Source organism: Delphinus delphis, chromosome 6, assembly GCF_949987515.2.
Source record: "Delphinus delphis chromosome 6, mDelDel1.2, whole genome shotgun sequence".
Taxonomy (NCBI): domain Eukaryota; kingdom Metazoa; phylum Chordata; class Mammalia; order Artiodactyla; family Delphinidae; genus Delphinus; species Delphinus delphis.
This window is the reverse complement of record NC_082688.1, coordinates 6343770-6363960: the sequence shown is the minus strand read 5'-3', so window position 1 is coordinate 6363960 and position 20191 is coordinate 6343770. Positions and strand designations below refer to the sequence as shown.

At 47.4% G+C, this 20191-nt stretch overlaps 1 protein-coding gene across 5 annotated transcripts in view; it reads right to left on the bottom strand.

Moving 5' to 3' along the window:
- Positions 1-3496: 3496 nt before the first annotated feature.
- Positions 3497-20191, bottom strand: part of FNBP1 (formin binding protein 1) — a 140588-nt gene continuing 123893 nt past the window's right edge. For 3 of the 5 annotated variants that reach the window (XM_060013974.1, XM_060013978.1, XM_060013980.1), the window contains 4 exons: positions 15177-15309; positions 12920-13041; positions 12466-12602; positions 10471-10649 (listed from right to left, as the gene is read on the bottom strand). In XM_060013974.1, the coding sequence (XP_059869957.1) occupies positions 10471-10649; positions 12466-12602; positions 12920-13041; positions 15177-15309 (571 nt within the window). Of the gene's footprint in view, positions 6514-10470; positions 10650-12465; positions 12606-12919; positions 13042-15176; positions 15310-20191 lie in introns of those variants that run through there. The other 2 variants (XM_060013975.1, XM_060013979.1) reach the window with 2 other exon arrangements.

The window sequence follows — 20191 nt, the reverse complement described above, 5'->3', positions numbered from 1 at the left end:
CATACGTGTGTGTCTGAGCATCATTTTAGCTTTGCTCACATTCGAATGTTGGATTCCATGGTACACATTTTGTGATTGGCTTTTCCTGTTAAACCTGGAAGATGGGATTGGGAAAGTTTTGTCTGGAGGGTTGCTTGATCCGGAGGTTTGGAGACATTCATTTGTTGTATGTACTGCAGGAAGGTGAGAGAGAGAGGTAGGCACCAGTTGGCCTTAAGATGTTTCCTCTATACTTTCCCTTGAAATACCAGGCTTTTCAGTGGCTCGGCCGAGATGCTGGCACGTGAAGACAGGACAGGAGTGTGTGGTTGTTCACCTCCATTCACAGACGAGCGGAGACAGGCAGTGCTGGGCGGCAGGGGAGGCTGTCTCTGTGTCCTGTCTCCCACGTGCCATCCCGTGGTCGGGCTTCTCCTCCAGGCTGGCCCGGGCCTCGCTCCAGCGACACCTTTTAGAGTCACAAGCCAGCCGGCAGACTGGGGAGTTTGTAGGCCAACTGCCACCTGTGTCTGCAGGCCTTTCCACCTGTCTGTGCTTCTGCTGACAAAGCTGCATCAGAAAGTACATTCCCTGGTGGTCCAGTGGATAAGACTCCACGCTTCCAAGGCAGGGGGCACGGGTTCAATCCCTGGTGGGGGAACTAGGATCCCCCATGCTGCGTGGTGCGGCGGGGAGAAAACAAAACAAAAAACATTTGCAAGGTGCAGCCACCCCAGAAGTATAGCTTCCTACCTTTGTTCTAGTTGGAATTATGTGCAAACGTAAATTATCCTGCGAGTCCTTCACGACCTGAGTTTGAGCCCCAGAGAGCCTCTGGGGAAGCAAATGGTGTTTTGGAATCATACCTCCCTCTGGCTCTCTTCCCTGCGACACCTTTACCTACAGCAGAGAGAGGCCCCGTTGGTCGTAGCAAAGGCACAGGGTGCAGAAGAAATTGATGCCCTTGGGAAGAGCTGTGAAAAAGAGCTGTCCTCATTTTGGACAAAGTGTGTCCTGGAAGGCTGCCCTAGGGACGTGCTGGGATACCGCCTCCAGGCGTTGCTTGGACCTGACACCAGCGAGCAGCCCAGCTGAGGGCTGTTTGGAGAGCCCGAACTGCGGGCAGGGCTCTTGGCCTGGCGTGTGGGAGGATGTGCACCCCGTGAGGGGCACGAGGCCCCCGGGGCAGAACGCCGCAGCACCCAGGGGAATCCTCCCCGCCCCTGCTGCTTCCGGGGACCAACAGAGGAAAATGAGGAAATCCCTGTTTCCTCCTGCGGCTTTTGGTCCCTTAGCTCTGAGGACAGAGCCACGTTGGGGGCCGTTCTCAGTTTATGCTGTACCTTCTGTGGCCCAGCGACGTCTCCAGCTAATGGGAGGTCATTTAAGTAAATGGCACTCACTGTACCGTCTGGACAGAGACAGCGTTTAAGTCAGGGCCTAATGCACGCAGCTCCGGAGAAACGGCCCCTGGCACTCAAAGAGGCTGCGAGGTGCCATTTGCAGCGTTTGCGCGTTAACCTCCGGTCTCAGAGGGCGCTGGCAACAAGGCTTATGCCTCCCCTTCTCAGAAAAGGCCGGCAGAGGCCAGGGAAGAGGAAGAGAGGCGCCCTCCAGGCCAGGTGGGCCCTCACTCAGCCCCGCACCATCCATCTCTTGCTGTCCCGTGGGTCGCACAATTCCAGAGATCTCTTTTGCTTTAGTTAAAAAAGTGACGGCATACTCGAATCCCCCCGCCTCTGCCCACTTCCATTTCCTACCTGGTCACCCTGCTGGGGACCCTCGTCCTTCCTTCCTCGCCCGCCGGCTTCTCTCCCACTAGGGGTCGCCAGCGCCTGTGCGTGGCGGCGGCGGCGGCGGCGGGGGGCGTGGCCTGGGCGTGGCCGGCAGGTGGGGAGCGGGGAGAGGCGGGGAGAGGCGGGGCCGAGCAGGGCGGATGCTGAGATTCCCAGACCCACCGGAGGAGCCTGACCGACGGGTCTGAGTCAGGGGTTTCTGCGCTTGCAGAGCTACCTTCGGGAGCACACCGGGAAACCAACTAACTGCCCGCAGCACATACTGCGCTGCCGCCGCTGGTTTCCGTGTGCGATGGGGTGAGGCGTCACCTCCCCAAACGCTTGAACCAAGTAGGTGCGTAAAGACGGCCCAAGCTGGGAGGCGGTTCAGTGTTTCAGACCCGCGAGCGCAGTGTAAGGTCACAGAGCTGCCAGCCGTGAACTCTGTCGCCGAATCAGAATAACACAGGCTCCATCACGGAGCCGGGAGGGAGCTCGGAATCAGAGCTGACAGCTAAGAACGGCTGTGGAGGTGGCGTCCACCAAGTGTTTTCCCCACTACAGGGGAAACTGAGGCCCAGGGAGGTGGGGACACGCGCCCCATTCAGACCCGGCTCCCAGCCCCTCACGATGGTGGGGTCCTGCAGGGGAGAAGGTTCTACGTGAGACAGAGGGAGACATTCTGTCTCTTACCGACCGTTAGAGACTAGTCCCCAACTATGATAAAAGCCCAGAAAGAACATGCTGGAGACATACTTCCCAGATTGACCTTTTGCTGACCTGGACAAGGGGGCCTCAGTAGGACAGTCGTGGAGCCACCCAGTTCCCTTGACCATCCCGTCTCTTGCTGAGAACCCCGACTTGATGGTTTGGAGGCCTTGGCTCCGGACACCATCCTCCCCAGGACCGACGGCAGCAGACTTGGCTGAGAACTTGGCGAAGCTCTTGCTTGAAAGGCCAGTCACACGCGTCTGTGGGAGGAGGCCGCGGCCGCAGCGAGGCCTGGCCTCGTACGGGTGGCCTCACCTCCCACCCCTCGGCAAGCGAGTGACACTTGGCATTAGGCCGCCCTGCTCACTTAATATTTCACTCCCTCAACAACTGTCTTCCTAAATCGGCTCTAAAGAGCCTTAGGAAACAGAGGTGTGGGCACGAGCCAGTCTTCCCCCCAAAGCCCGGGGTGAGATTTTCAACGCAGGGTATGGAAAGGGCCTCCCTCCGGCGGCACATGCAGCCGCTTGGCGCAGGCACGAGGCCCTCACCCTTAAACGCTGCACACTGTCCGCGGCGTCCCAGAAACCAGTGAGTATTCCAGCCAAGCTCCCAAGGAGAGGGTCGGCTTGAGCACTCGTGACGCCAGACCGCCAATGATACGCAAACCCGCTGCGATTTCCCGGCCCCTCGGTCCCCACAGTAGGGTCCCCGAAACCCCAGAGTAGCTGCCAGCTGAATTTGCATAAAATGGCCTGGACCTAAGGAGCCTCCCCAAATCCCTGCACTGAATCAACGGGACCCCACATCACTGAGGTCTCTGACGGCTTCCCCCAGTGGGCGGGGCTGGAATTTGGAGCTCCCTGGGTCTCAGGCCCCTCCCCAAGCAGATGGCACCTCGACTGGTGTTGGGTTGACACCAGTAAATCAGTGACATGCAGATCGGAGCCCAGCCTCCAGCCCAGGGGACTCTTGACTGCTTCTGTGACCAGGGTCTCCTCTTTGCGCAACAAACAGCCCCGCGATACCGTGCCAGAAGTTACACTTTTATTTAACATTTAGAGGATTAACATATAGTTACAAGGTCAATATAAGCCTTCCAGTGGAAGCACTTTATTTGGTTTAATTCCATCTCCAGAGACAAATGGGCAATTCCATAACCTTTACAATGGCAACGGGCCATTTACAACACTGAAATGCCTCCAAAGTTTAGAATTAGTGCAACACACAGATAAACCAAGAAGTTTAAAGGTGCTCGACACCAGGTTAAAATAAAAGTTTGGATCACTTTTTAAAGTTTTTTTGATATAAGCACAGGAGGCAGAGCCATTAGGAAGTATGAAATCGACATTTCTGCAAAAATACTTAGCATCAACATAACTTTTTCATGTTCAGTAAACTTTTCCCCAGTAATTACAGATGTTACCAAAAGGCATAAGAGGCCTCTGCGCTACTGCTGGAGAGACAGGCTGCTGGCGCCCAAAAGCTTCAGGAAGATCGTGATATAAACCCAAAGGGCAATCCCCTTACAGCTTTCCATGCCTTTTTATTCTTTCCTATCCTGCAAAGGAAAAACTGGGTAAACGACAGGTTCCTCTCTTCCATTTTAAGTTATTTTCAGGGTAGCTTCTTTAAAAATGAGTTATTCTTACGGCACAGCAATATCCTAGCATTGGTGGAGAAGTGACGGGCAGTGGATACGAGGGAAGGCTGAGAAAAGCACATGGGAAATTCCACGTTTCTACTCTATGTGAACTGCTCTATAGTAATATATAGACGATTTCACAGTAGGATTCCCAGAGTAAGTGATATATCTCAACTATCCTATAATAACTTACTTCCTTTACTAAGCCCAGCTGGTACAGCTCTTCCCTTTCCCCATAGCCACACAGACTGTCAGAGAAGCAAACACCAAGGTTAACATTGAAAAGCACTCATTTATCCATTCTCTTTTGGACACAGGTGGTACAGAGAAAAAAAAAAGGCACAGGGGCTACAAGAGGATACCAGCATATTCTCTTTTGGGTTTAACAGACACTAAAAGAACAAATTACTGCACTTTATGCCTTTTCCCCTAGGTTGTAAGAAATTAATCTATCCTAACCCCTAATATGAAAGATGCAATGCACATGCGTTCCCAAGGCTCTAAAATCAGATTTTAAAAACATGTGTAGCATCCTTGCAGAGTGAAGAGTGGGCAGCTTGACTTGGTGAGATTCAGAAGTTGCTGGAGACACCCGGCCACCCTGCCACTGGGACTGTCCACAGGAACCATGCACCTGCTGGTTTGCAGGGACACGGGTGAGGCCCTGACCCTTCTCGCCCTTTGGCATCCTGGCTTTACCGTCATCTGTCAAGACAGTCCTCTCATGAGACTGAGGAGTGTGTGACAGTGGGGCCGCCCCCTGGGTGTTAACGGAGCGGCCCCCAGATGCCCACAGCTGCAGAGGCTCCCTCTGGGGAAGAAAGGGCGAGGGGGTGACTCACGCTTGCTCAAACCTGAAGCCACTTCCTCTTCCCCTGCTTTTTGCCCTTGGTATTTGCTCCCTCTTGGTTTCTTGTCACCAAGGGTTGCCTGAGCCACTCTCAGAGGCTGGTGTGTGGTCAACCCTGGTTTGCCGAGAGGAACCGTTTTCCTACCACTGAACAAAGGCCCAACCCTCAGGACCTGTCCTTCCTGTCCTTGTCCCTTCGGCTCCTGTAAGATTTCCTTGTCTTGATTCATAAGGGTTGAGAAGCAATGAGGATGCTCAAGGTGACCTCCTGGTTACCAAAAGCAAAACAAGAGAGGAAAGATGCCTGGTGGCATCCTTGGGCTTCTGACGGCATCCTCGCTCACAGAAACTGACAGCCAATGATTTCTCTGGGCTTTTTCTGCACCGAATAAGTAGAGAAGCTATGCTGCTCTAAGGCATGAGTGACCACAGGGTACATGACCTCATGTCTTCCTCAAAGACCCATAAGAGGAAGGAAATTTAGCTCAAAAAACAAACTTGATTAATTCCACTTGGCCTGGAGAGCAGGTGGGGAAATGTGGAAGCTGTAGCCACGGGATCACTTGATGCACCACAAGAAGCACAGGGTCTTTGGTGATGAGAGCACTAGAATCCTAAGATGCGGGTCTCGGACTTCACGGAAAGGGGAGAGTCTTCCCTTGGCAATGAGCTAATGCAGAGGTGAGACCCTCGTTCACGATCTGCAGTTCTCATTAACAGGCGGCCAACGGGGAGAAGGTGGGCTGGGGCCTTCCTGGACCCCATGAAAGGTGGGCACGGGCAGGACAGCAGGGCTGGCCCCAGAGCTGGAATTTGACTTTTGCTGTGGACTTTTCCAGGCCACTGAAGACAGGGCCCCAAACAAAAATGTGTGTACGTGTGTGTATGTGAGTGTGCGTGTACATGCCCCAGTGCCCGCCACGGACACTCTGAGGCTGTGAAACGTTTCAAGGGCCAATTGTTTAGTATGAGGTGAGACGCACAGTCAGGAAAGGACCACCGAATACCCAATGGACTTGGGAAAAGATGAGTATTTGCTAACGTAAAGGACACAGGGACACATGAGTGACATTCGGGCGCCCAGTCCACCTGGTGCAGGCCTGACCCTCCTTGTTCAGATGCGGTTCGTCTCCCCAGGAGGCCAGTGGCAAAGTTTTCACAAAAGGCACAGTGTGAATTGTGGACGGGCTGGGATGCGCCAGATGGACTGAGGGCCGAGGCCCGGGAAGGAGGGACCACACGTCAAGCCGCCTTCTGTGGCCCCGAGTTGGACGGGGACCAAGACAGGGACAGACCTCCCCACAAGAGGCAGCCAGGCTGGGCTAGGGGAGGAACCAGGCTACGAGGAACATGCTGTAAAAAGAAAAGAAAGAAAAAGGCAAGCCGCTGCACGTGGGGATGGATGTCGCTTCAGGCTTAGGTTCCGAGGGCCACACACCAGCAGAGCCCCAAGGCGCTGGCGGGCACCCAGGCCTGTGGAGACAAGCAGACCGAAGGGTTTCTCCTGGGAAGGCTCTCCCGAGGCTCTGGCTCCCGGAACCATCTTTAGGAATCTACAACACAAAAGACAGAGAAAGGAAAAGGCTGTTAGAGTGGCGGGCAGCAGGTCAGGGGCGGCGCTCTGCAGCTCAGTGCAAACTGCACCGCCCTGGGGAGGGGGGGAGGGGAGGGAGCACATTTAGAGCAATGGGTTACCACAGGGCGAGTCTGAGATAAGGAACTTTCACGGTTTTATCTGCAATCAGAGCAGCTAGTCTTTCCTTCAGGGGTAAGAGAAGCCGCCCAGGAGATGATGCACCCATGCACCCGAACTCATCTTTCTCATAAATTGAGTTCTGAGACAGAGAAAGAACCAGCCTCCCAGAATGATGCCGGGAGCCCAAAGGCCTGGTTCTCTCTCCGACTGACACTCTCAGTTCCTTGGCAGTAAAAGGCAATATCTTTGGTGAAAAGGAAAACCTGTCACTCAGCGTTTACTCAGCAATAAACAGTGAAAGTTCTTCATCTTGAGGGGACAGAAGAGGAAACAGAAGACAGACTCCTCAAGCCCGGAGGTGAACACAGGGTGAGAAACAGAGAAGGTGTCATCATATAATAGGGGGAAAGGGCAGGAATTTTTTTTTTTTTTTTTGAAAAGCATTTGGCTAGAAAATTCCCCATTATTGAAGACGAAAGAGTTAAATTACTCGGATTACACAGAATAATTTTCTCGGAGAGGGGAAAAATCATTTAAAATACACAACACTGAGAAAAATATAACGTTTATTAGAGAGGCAGATACGAGGGTACAACTAAAAGGAGCCAGACAGATTCTTTTCTTGTAAGATAAGGAGAGAGAGAAACAGTCATGTTGGCCATATTCAAACAGAACTTACTCAGAACCCAAGTGTCTACAATAAACTCAAGTGTGGATCAGCTGGCAGGGGACCTAGCTACCACTGTAACCGTCCTTCCGGCTCCCCCAGCGGTTACAAAAACAAAAAGGTCATTAGGCATCAGAATCACCAATAAAACAAACACAAAGAAGAGTAAAACATTAAAACAACGAATTCAAGTAATCCTTTTAGTTTTTCTATTGCAGTATATACAAATCTATTGGGGCAGGGGGCGGTTATGGATATATTTCACAGAGAGCAATTTAAAAAAACAAAAACAAAACCATAAAAGAGGACAGTCACAATTCAGTTGACCAGTTGGAACTTACTCTAGTCTAACTACTTTGGCAATTATTAAATAGTCACATGGTAGACACCACACACACACAAAAGTGCTCTGGCATTACTGACAATAAAACAACTCCTTTTGAGTTACGGGCATCGGAAAGCAGCAGCCCCGCCCACCTGGGACGGGCTTAAGGAGAGGGCAGCGTTTATGGAGCAGGCGGAGTGGATTTATAAACGAGGCAGGGAAGGAAGGCTTCGACATACATTATTAACCTCTAAGTGTATCTCTAAACAAAAGGAGAAAACTTTATACACAAGCTGAGACTCTGCTACTTTTATTTTAACAGATAACTGTTGGAAGAACACAAAGTATACTTCGGGTGGAAATGGAAATTTGTGATTCTCTGGGAATCAAGACTTCTGCTAATCCTCTGCGCACTGACTAGATGGACCTGAAACTACAAGATATCTTTCACCGTTGAGTCGCTAGTACATAGATTCATCTGGTAAAGGTATTGAGGCATACAGCCTAAAATAATGATCATCATTTATGTGCCCAAATCGCCCCTCCCATCCCCGAAAGCCAGCTGAGCGCTTTCCTGAGTCAGATTTGCACAACTCTAAGGAGGAGGGGAAAACAAAAGAAACACCACCAGCCAACTTCGTGGAATGCCGTACTTTTCAAGTCAGGCTTTTAGAAGACTAATGTTATCCTGCCTCATTTTTCAGTGCTTGGTTTGCTGTCTCCAATAATTCACAGTCTGGAAATGAGTTCATCGCAGGATAGAAAGGTTAGGTTTTAATATCTTAGGGATTCACTTGGTTACCTGCCCAAAGCTGTGACCACCTACTGCCCGTTCAATCCCCACGGTCAGCTGATTTTCTTGCTGCGGTAGTTAAAAGGAAGAACTGAAATGACTCTCCTGAGAGGTCTGGGGTCAGGGTCAGTGGCTTTATCAATATTACGGCAGCAAAGGTATAATAAAGCAAAAGAAATCTGAATTACAAAATTATATTTAAAAAAAAAAAATCAGGCTGGCCAGGGCCGGTTTCCCGCTTTTGATATTGGACCACAGTTGTGTCAGATGCAACCACTGGGGGAAGCTGGATGTAGGGGATCTCTCTGCTTTATCTTTGCAACTTCCTGAGAATCTATAATTATTTCAAAATAAAAAATGTTTTAAAAATCAGACAGTCACGGCTTCCCTGGTGGCGCAGTGGTTGGGAGTCCGCCTGCCGATGCAGGGGACACGGGTTCGTGCCCTGGTCCGGGAAGATCCCACATGCCGCGGAGCGGCTGGGCCCGTGAGCCACGGCCGCTGAGCCTGCGCGTCCGGAGCCTGTGCTCCGCAACGGGAGAGGCCACAGCAGTGAGAGGCCCGCGTACCTCAAAAAAACAAAACAAAACAAAAATCAGACAGTCATTAAGTAAAGGTTACTAAATTCCATCTTGGCGGCCGTCGGGAAATGTAAGAGAGCTCTCTGCTAGACTCTGCAGCAGTCGCCCATAGCTCCTGCCAGCTCCTAGACCCCTGATATGCTGCTGTCAGTTTTAAAATCAGCTTTAAATTGATCTGACATTCTAAAAGGAGCCCACAGTGTCGAAGCAAGGAGCTAATATCCTGTTTAAGAGTAGGAAGGACATGAAAAAATAATTTTCAAAGCCAAATAAAAAGAGAATCTCAACCCCATACCTTTATTCTGACTCACTTTTAGCTGGTTCTCTGTGATCTCAGGGAAGATTCTAGAAATGAGCACAGCCATTGGGCATGTCACCAATTTCACTACCTATCCTGCCAATTTAAAAATGCAAATCCCCAAGTGACCCAGATTCTTTGAAGATGGTGAACCATAAAACGAGCTAGAAATTCTAAAACAGTTTTCAGTGAATTCACACTTTGGGTCTTAAAGATGCCAGTGATTAAAAAACAAACCAAAAAACCCTTGAAAAGTGACGTGCTGGGGTCTGTGTGTAGACGCAGTTGCTTACAAGGGTCTATTCACAGCCCCACCTGGGCAAGTATGAACGGAATACAGCTCCACCTCCCACAAAACCTCCAAAAGAACAGAATGAAGTGAGCTGTTTTTACGTAAGTTTATCTAAACAGCACTAGCACATCTGATCAGCTCTGTCAACTGGCAGGAGGAAGGAAGATCAGTAGTCATATGTAAAAATCAACTGGTTGATCGACCAAAGTTTTCCATATTTCAATTGGTTGCGTAGGATCATATAGACATAACCTGAAAACACGGTGATCTAACAATTATCTTAAACATGTTTAAGGAAATATACAAACTTTTGGTACCAATCTTATTCTTTACTTATTCTATACTTCATTGATGACTTCCTTCGAAGTGAATGACTGTAAAATTGAACAAACTAGCGTAGTTCAGTTTATGAAGTTACAAAATGTAACATTCTAAGGTAGTTCAATTTCTGGCAGACACTACATATAAATAAGAGAACTGAAGTCTTCTGCACCCCTAGGATGTGCATGGACTTTTAGATTCAGAAATACGGATTAGAAGCTAGAAGGCAACTTTTTGGTTATCTACAGATGCTGCCCAAGAAGAAATGTTTATCAGATTTCAAAGGACACAGTTGTACATTGGCAGCTGGCAGCTTTCCAAGTAAAATGTCATTAGCAAGTGAAACTTGATTATCGTCAAAACCAGCCCAGGAAATTCAGGTGTAAGATGCCTGAAAGTCCACCTCGTCCCTAAAAGAAACTGCGACGCTCCCCATCCAGTCTTTTGAAGAACTGCCTGTTAACAGTCATGGTTGTGGGGAGAAACAACTCCAATGTTTTAAAGTTTTTTGTGTTTTTGGTTTTTTTTTAAGTTGTATTAAATATAAGTCTTAGCACCTTTGGCATTTTTGTCCAAATAGACTTCGACGTATGAAGTGGGGACATAACCCTCTTCGTCTTCACTTCTCCGGATGCGGGTCCACCCGTCACCTTTGTCTTCCTCTATAACGTACAGTGTTTCTCCTTCAGCTACTGAAATGGTTCCTTCGTTCTGACCTGAAAAAGCAATATCAGAGTATTTTAGGTTTCTTGTCAAATCCGGGTTGAGAGCACAGCTTTGCAACGACGAAGCAAGTGTAGGGAAAGATGGACGCACTGACCCTTCTGCTCTCCTCCCACACAGAAGCTTCCAGGTCCTCACCTGGCGTCTCTCTAGGACCCTCTTCTAACTCCTCCTGGGAGCCCTCTCGTTCCTCCCTCCCAGAACAGGAGGTATTTTCCGCAGAGGAAATCCTGGGTCCGCTTCTCTACTCTTCCCTGAAGGTACTCCTACGGCGTCAATTACATCTCTTTACACAGCACCCCGACTTTTCTTTCTCCTGTTCTGGTTCTCGTCTGAGGCAAGGTTCCACTTCGCCTTCTGCCTGAAGCCCGTTTCCACCTTGATGGTACCCGGGCACCTGGAACGCGATAGGGGTGAACCCGGACTCCCTGTTTTTCCTCCCACTTTCCCATTTCAGTGGACATCTCCACCATCCCAGGAATGCAACTTCAGGGATCATCTGTGATTTCCTCCCCTCTTTGTATACTGGCTGCAGCATCTCTGCGTCCATTCCTTAATCAAGGCCCCGAACACCATTTGCTAAGATAATTTCAAAAGACTAGCCATCATCGCCCAAGCAGTGTCCTGAAAGGCAGACTGTTTAGGGGGCTGTTAATAGCGGTACTGTGGGCGCGGGGGGGAGAGGGATGCTGTGGCCGGGAAGTAAAACCGGGAACATTTAACCTGGTACTTCCCTTTCTTATTTTGTCATAATGAATATTTAGTTTATTAAAGGCTCTAAAAGTCCTAGAGTAAAGGGAATTCCCTGGTGGTCCAGTGGTTAGGACTCCGTACTTCCACTGCAGGGGCCCCAGGTTCAATCCCTGGTCAGAGAACTAAGATCCTGCAAGCTGTGAGGTGTGGCCAAAAGAAAAAAAAAAACAAAAAGTCCTCCAGTAAAGAGATTCATTTATCCCAGGGCTTCTGAAGATGATCTGAGCTCTGATTGCTTCTTTCACAACATCCTTATCAGCATCCTGCAAGGTGCCGTTTCAAGGCTCACAGTTTAGGAAACACTAGGCTAGTCTTTCTAACCAATTTCCCTGTCTTCTAACCGATCCGACACATACAGTAAATGTCTCAAGGTACAGCTCTGCTCGTGTCAGCAACCTGCTCAAATACTTTCAGTAGCTTCTCGACGTTTGCCAAATAAAATCCAGATGTTTCTGTTACCCATACCCCCCACTGGCACCGCCTACCCCCTCATCTCACCACCTAAGACATCTGAGCGCCAGCCATACGAACCCCATACCTTCCTCGCTCCACGCTTGGCCGTGCCCGTGCCTCTGACATACTTCAGCACGGAGAGTTCTCCAAACCCCCTTAAGGAAGTGATCTCATCCTCGCGTGAATCCCCCGTCACTCTGTACCCCTCCTCTGGTGAATATTGCAGGCGGCCCTCTCTCTACGTGTGTCTGCTTTATTTCCTCCAAAGGTGGAAGCCAGAACATACCATCTGCCTGCCACCCTTTCAGGGGCCTTTACAAGACAGAAGTTCTATAAGTATTGAATGAATGGATGAAATAATCATTATTCCATACTATCTGCTTCAGTTAAGCTCACTGAAAGTTGTTCGAATGTACAGACCCAAAGGTAAAACATACGGCCATCGACCAGATCATAATCATAAGCACAGATGCCACGAGCAGAGCAAAAGAGCAATGAGGGCAAGTTCTGGATGACTTCAAAAGGAAGCCTGATCACAGAAAGAGAAGAGTGACTCAGACAGTTCACGAGAAGTGGGGCGAATTAGGTGAGACGCGGTGTTACCTTCGAACGTGTAGAGAGCTTTACACGTCCCTATGGCGGGGAGGGATTCCTCATCATCAAACTCATCGTCGAAATCCGTGGCCAGCACCTTGACCTCACTCTCCTGACTCTGGTCCTCCGTGTAACTGCCATCCGGGCTGCTCAAGAAAGCAAAACACACAGCAACTATAGCCACTGACCCCAGCGAGGGCTTGAATTCAGCCCCCGCGAGAGCAAAGTGCTTGCAACCCGCCCCCGTCCCCATCCCCCGATTGTTGTAACTAGGACCATCTTCAGTCACCCCGCAGGCTCGGGCACCATCCACGGGGACTTAGACACCTGCACCGTGGGAAACATCACAGGCCAATCGTCACAGACGCTTGGGATCTAACAAGTACCTTGTGCTCGTCTCTGATTCCAGAATTGAGAAATAAATACAAAGTCAGAAAGAGCAGGCTCCGTACAGATACTGTACCTCTCCCGATCCTGTGCACAGTTGTTGACGGCTGGGGGGTTCTGCACATCGTACATGCCGCTGTGCCGACGGGCCTGTTCGCTGCGTGCTGGGAGTCTGCCTTCAACCTCGGCCAGCCAGGCCTGCAAACAGAAGGCAGGAAAGAATGGTCTGAGCTCGGCTGAGGGCCTGACCGTGCAGGCTTCAGGCCCCAGATCGGGGCTGCTCGTTGGTCATTGAAGCAGACTGGAGAAGGACCCCGTGGGGGCAGAGTCTCCAGTCTGTGTGCCCTGACTGTATAAATGTACTCAAAGGCAAAGTTGGAGAAGTACAGGCAAACATATTTAGCCACTGCTCATAATGTGGCAGAAAGACACTGGCCTCCGTTATACTCCTGGGCTTTTTAAGCAGCTGTGTGATTTTGGTTAAGTCATTTCTAGTTCCTTCTGGTTCCAGAAATTCTGTGACCATGAGGTCACACTGGGAAACATGAGGGTCCCTGCCACACACTTAAGCCATGACTCAGTTAGAAAGCCACACTTCCCATTTTTGTTAAGGAGTGTAACGTTTTTCTTTTTTTAAATAGTGAAGAAAACTCATACGTAGGAAATCAAAGTAGATCAAAGTATCTTCAGCAACATTGGAAATAGTGTAAAAGAGGCAAAAGAATCAAAATGATCAGGAAAGGACATTTCTAGGTTCTAAAACCTCAAATGCTAATACCTTATTGACAGATTCTAGAAAGAATGAAAAAAGCCATATTTGACCTTTTATTGCTAGAAATAATCTATTCTGGTTGGAACGCTCAGTTACTGATTTATTTTTACAGGCTTTGTAGTCTTTACATTTCGAGGGGAAAAAGAAGCCTTCTGCCCACAGCTTTTTTTTTTTTTTTTTTTTGCGGTACCTGGGCCTCTCACTGTTGTGGCCTCTCCCCTTGCGGAGCGCAGGCTCCAGTCGCGCAGGCTCAGCGGCCATGGCTCACGGGCCCAGCCACTGCGCGGCATGTGGGATCTTCCCGGACCGGGGCACGAACCCGTGTCCCCTGCATCGGCAGGCGGACTCTCAACCACTGCGCCACCAGGGAAGCCCTGCCCACAGCTTTTGAGTGCCCCACTCCCTCCTTAAAAGATTTATTATTTGTGTTTCTTCCTCATTTCTTATGTGTGTTTCCTATTGGTTTTCACATATATCATCTTTTGATAATGGATCCTTTGAAGGAACAGTAACATATTTCAATGGTTCCCCCCCCCCCCCAGAAGTAAGCCCTTGTATTTATGATCAATTGATTTGCGACAAAGGGGCCAAGACAATTCAAGGAGGAAAAGGCCTTTTCAACAAATGGTGCCGGGACAACATAAAAAAGAATGAAGGTGGACCTCTACCTTTAACCATATACAAAAATTAACTCAATAGACCTAATGTAAAAGCTAAAACTATAAAACTTAGAAGAAAACATAAGCATAAATGTTTGTGATCTTGGATTAGGCACTGGTAACTTAGCTATGACCCCAAAAGCACAAGTGACAGAAGAAAAAAAAAATTGATCCCATCAAAATTAAGACTTTTGGGGACTTCCCTGGCGGTCCAGTGGTTAGGGCTCGGTGCTTTAATTGCCGTGGCCCGGGTTCAATCCCTGGTCGGGGAACCGAGACCCTGCAAGCCACGTGGCACGGCCAAAAAAACAAAAGCATAAATAAAACTTCCGTGTTTCAAAGGACACCTTGAAGAGAGTAAAACAACAGTCCACAGAATGGGAGAAAATATTTGTAAATCCTAGATCTGAAAAGGAATTTGCATCCAGAGTATATTTTGAAAACTTTTACACCGATACCAAAGCCAGGCAAGGACATTACAAGAAAATTACAAATATCAATGGCTTTTTAAAAACTGTCTTTTGGATTCACTGAGATGATGGCCGACCGTATATTCCCAATTATACCCACTGTCAACAGGAGATGAAGTAGAACAACTTAAGTGAAACACTTAGATAAAAAAAAAACAACGAACACTGTATACAAATATAACCTTAAATAGCGTCCCTTTTAAGGGACACCATTAAAATAGGATATGCTGAAAAGCTGAACACCCAGTGGATGACAGTGTCTTTTTCCTTTTATCATAACTCGTGAGACACCTGGTTTTTCCAGCTCCATCTCTTGCGGGGAAAGAAACAATGGCGATTTACAACCATATGCGTATGCGTCTCGTGATCCCCTACACCCACTTCTATTTCTTTTTTTTCCAACAAAGCTTTTCCACAACAGCTTCTTCCTACCTCAAATTTCTGGGCCTCCAGTCTCAGTTTTTCTATATTTTGGCTGACTTCTGCTAATTTGTGATCCAAACTGGCGGGGTCTCCCATTTGCGGATTCTTTAGGTAGACATCTTTCATTTTTGTGATGGCATCTCTGAAAAGAAGGGGCAGAACGTGGTAAAGGTTAATGCTGTCGTCAGCCAGTCATATTTTCCCACCGCCATGAAAACTACGGGAATGAGGGCGTGGCGAGACTGCACCGCGGTGTGGATTGGAGGGGGATACTGGGTCAGCCTCCCTTCTAAAACGTCTCTATAAGGATTCTGCTACCAAGGTCTGTATGATCCAGAGACCCATATTTAAATTCCAGTTGCCTTTTCGGAACGAAATCTCCCTCGTCTTTAGCGAGTGAGAAACGTAAATTAATCCTGCACATCACTTTGCCCTACGTAACAAGAGACAAAACCCCAATATTTCCATGTACGTGTTTTGCATGCAAACCATGGGTCTCGTGGGCTGCAATGTTTACCTCATGAAGAAGCGCAGGTCATTGCTTTGGGAATTCTAAGGATTAAGTTAAACAGTTCGATTTCGACGATTTCAACTATTTAAGAAACGGAACCCACAGTCGGGATCCGTGACAGGTGGGCAACAGAGCCTTAAAGCTACACACGGCAAGATCCCACACCCCTCCTGCAATCCTGTCCGGAAGGCCGCCCATAGCAGCCCTCTGAAGGTTGTTTCTAGGACCAGAGAGCTCTGCTAACTGGAACCCTGGCTTCAGGGCACTTCAGGAGCATTCGAGTTAAATTTAGAGCAAATGGCTTCCTGCCGAGGGTGAGGGGCTAACTTTAATGGGCTTCAGCAAAAGAAACTCTGCACCCATCACCCAGCATAAGACCAACAACACAAACTGTATTTTGAGTCACGGGAAATAGTTTAATCAAAAATACAGAAATAAGTGGAAGAGAATTTCCACAAGTCCTCACCACCCCTCCACCTGCCCCCTTGCCTCTGAGCCCGTATTGCCCCTTGGTGGGCACAATGAACCCTCTGTTCTTCCCTAAGACCAGGTGTCCACGGGAGCCCTCCACCCACTTGCCCTCCCAGCCCACTACCTCGCTCTACTTTCTTTTATTTCCACTGCATGTATCTCTTCCCAACATTATATGACTTGTTATGATGCTTGTTTATCGTCTGTCTCTCCCGCCTAGAACAGCAGCTCTCCAAGGAGCTCTCTGGGCTCAAGCCCTTTATGACCATGATAAACCCCCAGTGACCGGACCACGCCTGGTGCACTAGAGATCTCACTACGTATTTGTTACATGAATAGATGTCCCTACAACAAACAAACTGCAAGGTCATCCACATGTACACAAGTCTTCTCTCGACTTCATGGCCTATACCTCCAGGACCCTATTTCTCAGCAAAACTTCTCAAAAGAGTTGTTTAAAATCACTATCTCCCATTCCTCTCATCCAGGTCTCTCCTCATCAATCTCTGCAGGTTTTTCAATTTTGTTGATCATTTCAAGGAACCAGCTTTTGGCTCTGTTCATCCTCTCTGTTGAATGTGTGATTCTGTTTCATTAATTGATAGTTTCCTTTATCGTTCCGTTTCTTCTATTTTCTTTGGTTCAATTTGCTACTCTTTTTCTAACTTCTTAAGAGGGATGCTTAGCTCATTGATTTGCAGCCTTCTTTGTTTCTCATATGTATTGGAAGCTTTAAATTTCCTCGTATAAGCATGGCTTTAGTGACATCCCCAAAACGGAGATGGAGAATGTACGTGAAGGGTAAGGTTCAGCTCTGTTTCATATATTTTCTAGCGTCTATGAGGGCTTCCTCCTCAATCTATGCGCTACTTAGAGCCACATTTCTTTCTTTCTTTTTTTTTAAGCAGTAAAAACAGGTTTTATTTTTTTTTTATTTTTTTATTTTTTTTGTGATATGCGGGCCTCTCACTGTTGTGGCCTCTCCCGCTGCGGAGCGCAGGCTCCGGACGCGCAGGCTCAGCGGCCATGGCTCACGGGCCCAGCCGCTCCGCAGCATGTGGGATCTTCCCGGACCGGGGCACGAACCCGTGTCCCCTGCATCGGCAGGCGGACTCTCAACCACTGTGCCACCAGGGAAGCCCAGGTTTTATTTTTTAAAAAATCAAAAAACAATTGCAATCGGGGAAAAGACACCTCAGGTTAGAGCTGGGCTCGATTCCTAATACAGTAAAGACAGCTGGGGATTTTTAGCCAATAAGCAGAATGAGGGACTCAGTGGATGGAAAATCAAAGGTGAATGGAACGATTCCTGCTAAACCAACTTAACAGGATCCTTCCTGACTCCATGCCAGAGTGATAAGAAGGGTGGGGAGCCTTTCTAACTTGACTGAGCAGGCTTCTTGCTGTAACTGAGCCCTGCGGAGAGCCACATTTTATTTTATTTTATTTTTTAAGGGGGTGTAGTTGTTTTACAATGTTGTTAGTTGACAGCCACATTTCTTTCTTTTTTGTTTTTCGGTATGCGGGCCTCTCACTGCTGTGGCCTCTCCGGTTGCGGAGCACAGGCTCCGGACACGCGGACTCAGCAGCCATGGCTCACGGGCCCAGCCGCTCCGCGGCATGTGGGATCTTCCAGGACCGGGGCACGAACCCGTGTCCCCTGCATCGGCAGGCAGACTCTCAACCACTGCGCCACCAGGGAAGCCCCACATTTCTTAACTTCTAAATTTTTGTTATTGATATCCAGCTTAATTGCAGCCTTCAGAGAACGTACTTTGAATGATGTCTATCCTTCGATGTTTGTTGAGATTCATTTTATAAAACCAGGATATGCCCAATTTTTGGAAATGTTCTATGTGTGCTTGAAAAGAATGTGTAGTATGCAGTTACTGGATATCTGTGTATTAGGTCAATTTTGTTAATTATTTTGTTCAAATCCTCTATCCTGACTCTCTGCTAATCTATTCTATCAATTACCGAGAAAAGTGCGTGAACAATATCCCAGTGTAATGACATGCTTGTATTTCTTGTACTTATGCCAGAAGGTCAACAGCATAACCTTTTCTATATTTTGAGGTGATGCTAGTATGGTTCTACAGACTTAAAATTGTATCTCTTCTTGGTGAATTGAGCCATTTGTTATTTGAATCATTTATTTTATGAAGTTGATCCTTTTGAGCTGAATAGTTTGGGGTGTTTTTTGGCCTGAAAGTCAGTGTTCTCACACCAGTTTTCCTTCTGGTTGGTACCTGCATGGTCTGTCTTTTTCCATTCTTTTTTTAAAAATAATTAATTAATTTTTGGCTGCGTTGGGTCTTGGTCGTTGCGCGCAGGCTTCTCATTGCGGTGGCTTCTCTTGTTGCGGAGCACGGACTATAGGCATGCGGGCTTCAGTTGTTGTGGCACGCGGGCTCAGTAGTTGCGGCTCACGGGCTTAGTTGCTCTGCGGCATGTGGGACCTTCCCAGACCAGGGCTCGAACCCCTGACCCCTGCATTGGCAGGCGGATTCTTAACCACTGCGCCACCAGGGAAGCCCCATCTTTTTCCAGTCTTTGCTTTCAACCTTTCTGCACTTTATGAGTTGGACGTGTCTTTTGTAACTAGCATACATGTGGGTTTTAGTTTTTTGTCCAGTCTGAAAATCTCTTAGTTGGAACATGTAGTCTGTTCACATTTAACATACTGATTCATTTTATTTTACAAACACAATATGCCAGGCACTGTCCTCAGCACGTGACATACCCTGACACACTTAATCCTCATAGACAGGCATATTAACTCCCTTTTCAAGGTGAGGAAACCGAGGTGCTAAGAGGTTAAGAATCTTGTCCAAAGTTTGCAAAAGAAACAGGTGGAACCAGATTGGAATCTGGGGTGTCTAGTGTGCTTGGTATTTTAAATCTTCCACTCTATTTTGTGCTTTTGATTTGTCCTGCCTATTCTATATATTAATATTTTTTCTCTCCTTTCTTGCCTTTTTGGATTATTAAAAAAAAACAAAACTGAAAACAAACAAAAATCCAGCCTTTTCCAGATCATGCCATCTCTGCTCAAAACCTTTTATTTTCTGTTCCTCCTGCACAAAATGTAAGTTGCATGAGAACAGATGTTTTTGATGTTTTGTTCATCGCTTTATCCTCATTGCTATACCTAGAATATTTCCTTGTACACAGTAAATGCTCGATAAACAGAGGTGAAGTGAATGGTTGAACGTGATTGGCCTTATTACCAGCAAGCACTGCTCTGGGGTTTCAAACGTTAACCAAGTTCCACAGCCACAACCCAAGTGACAGAGAAACTTTTCTGAATGATATCAAACAATTAGAGAGAGTCTGTCAACAACCTATAAAATGTCATTTCAGATATTTGAGTCATAACTTGTTACTCCTGTGCAAAATATAAGTGCTCACTTAGTAAACAGCAGGAGGTTTATAATACATTTAGAAACCCTTTTATATTTGGTCCCAGATGTTATAAAACATACAAAGACTTCTATTTATAAAAAGTACAAAAAATTTTTATTTCATAAAGTCTATTTTTAATATAAAACTAGAACAAAGTTCATCATCTGTGTTCCTCTTTTTAACGTACTGCAACAATATTTATAAGACGATCTAGTTTTCAGGAGTTGCTCTCCCAGAGATTAAAAAAAAATCAAAACCCACTTTTCTTTTGCATGTACTTAAACTGACTGCCTTACCAAGTTTGTTTATTTTTTGCACAACCAAGTTTTAACCCCAGCTTCAATATAACTATATTTATGTAGGACTACAATTTGGCCTACTTATATAGAGCACAAAATCTCAAGTTATCTTTTAAGTTCAAATCGCCATTAACGATGATTCACTTAATTCCGTCAGTGAGAATATAGAAGGTGAGAGAATAAAAAGTGGCTGTTCTTTTCCTTTTTCTTTTTTTTAACTGGAGTACAGTTGATTTACAATGTTGTGTTAGTTTCAGGTGTACAGCAAAGTGATTCAGTTATACATACACATATCTTTTTCTTTCCAGATTCTTTTCCCTTATAGGTTATTATAAAAT